Genomic DNA, 4,135 nt, shown 5'->3' on the forward strand with positions numbered 1-4,135 from the left:
TGTATGCCACCACTGACCTGCTGGGCCTATTTTTTAATTTTTTATGTGTGTTTGTTTTGTTTTTAAAGATCACGCTCACAAATCTGGTGTCTGTGAATGAGAGGTTGGTGTACACACCTCATCCAGAGAACCCTGAAAAGTGAGTCTTCTCATCCTGGGATGGGGTCCTTGAACAGCAGGGGTGGACAGAGCTTCCTTCCCAGAGTCAGTCAGCCCCTCGCTTCAACTCTTCTGCAGGACTGTGCTCACCCAAGAAGCCATCATTACCGTGAAGGGGATCAGCCTCGGGAGCTACCTGGAAAGTCTAATGGCCAGCACAATATCCTCCAATGCAAAGAAGGTGGATACCTCAGGACGGGGCTCTGGTGTCCTCGGGGGCAATGAAGTGGTGACCTGTCTGGTTCTCCTGACAACTGGGGTCTTTGTAGTTGAGCTCCTAAGGTCACAACATTCCTGTGTTTTTCTAGTGGGAACAGAAAGGCTGACCAGGATCTGAGGGGAAAGGCAGCTGCCCCAGTCGGTTACTATTGCTGTGAAGCCCGTCCCAGTCTCTCAGTGTCGCAGGCTGGTGACTTGGTTGGTGCACCTAGCAAGAACTGAAGTCCTTCTGTGTTGTTGCAGGGCTGGGCTGCCATCGAGTGGATAATTGAACATTCCGAGAGCGCCATAAGCTAACAGGTCTGCACCCATGCCTGGTGACACACGGGGGCAACCACCATAACTTCCTAACCTGGTACAGTCTGGCTTTTCATTACCCGTGTGCATGCAGTACACTAGAGAACGCTTGTTTGCCCGCTTCCTGCTGTCTGTCCCCTTTCGTTTCCTGGGTTTGTGCCAAGACTTCTTTCCGGGGTATCCCTGAGCAGTTGCCAGCTGGAGTCTGAGGAAGGCTGCCCTTAGGTCTCAGTACCTGGCTTCCTGAACATTCCTCAGGATGGTCACCGCTGATGAAGAGCCTCCATGAATTGGTCCACAGTGTTATGGGCAGATTTAATCTTGAGGGTTTTTGTTTGTTTGTTTGGTTTGTCTTGGGAAAAATTTATACTTTCTGAAAATGTTATCATTTTTATTAGCTGGGCATAATGGGACCTGGGACCTTACACCTGCTGACTTGAGTAAGCGCTCTATCTCTGAGCTCCACTCCGGGTCTGGGTCTGTACATGTTCCTATGAAGAATACTTCGTATAATTTGTACCTATTTAGTCGCTTGGTACAAGCCATTGTTCTGCTACAGGGCTGTGTCCCCATGGTGGCAAAAGCATTTCCCTTACCTTAAGGAGCAGCACGTGTGTTCCTTGGTTTCCTCAGCCCCCAGGAAGGTGACAGTTGATTGGTTGGCATTCATCTTGGCGTCACAGAAAGAGTCCCACTTCCCTTTAGGACCGGACCTCCTTACTTCCTGTCTGCTGCTGACTGCTACAGCCTGCTTCCCTCCCTCGCTCCCAGCGCATGCGCATGTTTGCTCCCACGTCTCCCTCAGCCAACAATCTGTGGGGTCTGAGGTGTCTTTAAGACAGTTTCACTTGCCGGGCGGTGGTGGCGTACGCCTTTAATCCCAGCACTCGGGAGGCAGAGACAGGCGGATCTCTGTGAGTTCGAGACCAGCCTGGTCTACAAGAGCTAGTTCCAGGACAGGCTCCAAAACCACAGAGAAACCCTGTCTCGAAAAACCAAAAAAAAAAAAAAAAAAGACAGTTTCACTTGTTCCTAAGTCAGCAAAGTTTGACAGAGAACTTTACCTTGAGTCCCAGGCCGAGACCTGCCACGGGACTTAGCCTCAACCCGAGCTGAGCTTGTTGTGGGGGCTGAGCTTGTTGTGGGGGCTGTGTGTGGGGCTGTGTGTGGAGGGAGGGAGGCCTGAGGTGAGTCCTCAGGTTCTGTTTCTTTGTAAACTAGAGCTAAGCTGTCCCCACCTTCAGTCAGATATCGCACCAAAAAGAGTCAAGGAGAAAAGAAAGAAGGAAGAATGGCTGGACAAGGAAGAGGAAAGGCAAGTGTGGACGGAAGTGGTTCCGGTCAAGACTGCAAGAGCTGGGACTGCTGGAATCTTCCCTGTCCGTAGTATCCCAGTCCAGCATCAGCACCAGCAGTGCGAGGCTGTGGTTCCTGGGCGTGGTCTGGAGCCCTGCTCTGGCAGCTTCCGCTGTAGGTACCGCGCCGCCACAGCACTGGGCTGGGACAGGACTGGGCTGCACTGCCCCTGCGCTGGTCTTAAGCTTTTGCCTGCTTCCCCTGGCAGGAGCGCCACCTCTGCCTGCTGACTCCAGTCACTTCACCAAAGGAGAGCTCCCCTCTCCTCATGCCCTGCCAGCTAAGCCAGGGTAGGTTTCCCCCAAACCTTCCCCAGGGATCTGGCTGCTGTCCTCTGTTCCTGGTGGCCGCATGACCTTATTGTGTTCCACTCGCCTTTGTGAAGAAGGTGGACAAGAAGTTGCTTTCTGACCCTCAGGGTCCCCATCGTGTACCATATCCAAAATAATGGTGTGGAGTGCTCTTCAGAGGCCACTATAGGTTCCAGCGGTGACTGGGATCAGACTGGCTGTGTCACTGAAGATGACCTTGAACTCCTGATCTTCCTTCCATCTTCCCAAGTGCTGGGATTACAGACTTGGGCTGCTATACTTGGCTCTTTTTGGTTGTTGTTGAGACAGATCTTGGAACCCGGGTTTTCCTGAAACTCCTGCCTCGGCATCTCAAGTGCTGGAATCCCAGGTGTGCACCACCATGCCCCGACTGGGATCCTTGTCAGGTCCCTGCCATCTTTTCAGCTTCTACCGGCTAACAGGAGAGGTTGGGGACCTGCTGCTATGTAAGGAAAAGCCTACTTCTCTCCTCTACCTCCTGTGGTCCTCCTGGCTCTGAGTGGTGGCTGTGTGCTCCTGGCCTAGGTTGAAACCCTTCCCCCACGCTCACTTTTCTTTCCTGGCTTAGAGTTTCTTTGTAGTCGTTTTCTTTTTCTCTGTGTAGCCCTTGCTGTAGACCAGGAACTCACTCTGTAGACCAGGTTGGCCTCGAACTCACAGAGATCCGCCGGGCCTCTCCTTGTAGTAACTCAGTCTGGCCTTCAATTCACCTTGGATGTGAGGCTGACTTCGAACCCCTTCCACCTTTCAAGGACCAGAATTACAGGTGAGCATCATCATGCCTGGCTTCCTACCATCATCAAATCAAGGTTTAAATCACTAAAGATGTGTATAGAGACGTGTATATATGTATAGGCGATTTGTGCTTGCAGTTTAAAAAAGAGGTATTGAATCTACTGACTGGTATAGACCTCTGCTCTCCCTGTCAGTCAAATCACAATTTTTACAGACCTAGAATTTTTCTATGCCTATGAAGTTTGTCTTCTTTCATTAAACTTGGGTTTATAACATAACTATCTTTGTGACTGTCTCCTTTCTACTTTTAAACAAGAGTCTTTTTTTTTTTTTTAAGTGTTCATTTTTGTCTTACCTGTCTGTCTGAGGGTGTCTGATCCCCTGGAACTGGAGTTACACTTATGAGCTGCTATGTGGGTGCTAGGAATTGAACCCCAGTCCTCTGGGAGAGTGACCAGTGCTCTTAACCGCTGATCCATCTCTCCAGCCCTGAACAGCAGTGTCTTGAAAAGTCCCTGCAGAAAACCTGGCCTGTAGCTCCTGAGGCCACTGAAGGCCTCTTGCCACAGTCACTGGGTCTGTCACCGTTGTAAAGTGTTGGGCCCCAGTGGGACACCAAGGTTTCTTTCTGTGGGAATGGCTCTTTAACACTGCCCACTTTGAGATGGTTATAGACTGCCGATTGACAGCTTGACTGGAGTAGGAAACACTCTAGTGTCTTTGTGAGGGCACCTCCCCTCTCTGTGGGCAGCACCATTCCTCCCATGGGTAAGGGCCCCAGACGGAAGAGAAGGGGGAACAGAATGTCAGTAGAGCACTGGTACTCCTGTCTTCTTCCAGATTGGTGCCACAAACCACCTCACTTCTGCAGCCAGGTGGACTGCATTCCTCTGGACTATGGTAGAGACTTCTCTCCTTACATGGCTTCTGTTGGGTCTTCTGTCACACCAGTCTGAGAAGTGTGTAATGCTCATTTCGAGGTGATGCAAATTAGGGCGTGTGGTCGTGCAGTCATTGCTTTTTGTTGTTTTTTTTTT

At 50.7% G+C, this 4,135-nt stretch overlaps 1 protein-coding gene across 9 annotated transcripts in view; it reads left to right on the forward strand.

Moving 5' to 3' along the window:
• Prelid3a (PRELI domain containing 3A) overlaps positions 1-4,135 on the forward strand; it is a 25,160-nt gene that overhangs the window by 14,495 nt on the left and 6,530 nt on the right. Inside the window, exons 4-8 of one of the 9 annotated variants that reach the window (XR_003377739.1) lie at positions 69-139; positions 238-340; positions 622-733; positions 1,920-2,149; positions 2,240-2,525. Coding sequence is in view for 4 of the 9 variants with exons in the window: in XM_026783634.1 (XP_026639435.1) it covers positions 69-139; positions 238-340; positions 622-675 (228 nt within the window). In the remaining 5 variants the exon portion in view is untranslated. Of the gene's footprint in view, positions 1-68; positions 140-237; positions 341-621; positions 734-1,896; positions 2,526-4,135 lie in introns of those variants that run through there. The other 8 variants (XR_003377737.1, XR_003377736.1, XR_003377735.1 and 5 more) reach the window with 8 other exon arrangements.

Source organism: Microtus ochrogaster, chromosome 18 (assembly GCF_000317375.1).
Source record: "Microtus ochrogaster isolate Prairie Vole_2 chromosome 18, MicOch1.0, whole genome shotgun sequence".
Classification (NCBI taxonomy): domain Eukaryota; kingdom Metazoa; phylum Chordata; class Mammalia; order Rodentia; family Cricetidae; genus Microtus; species Microtus ochrogaster.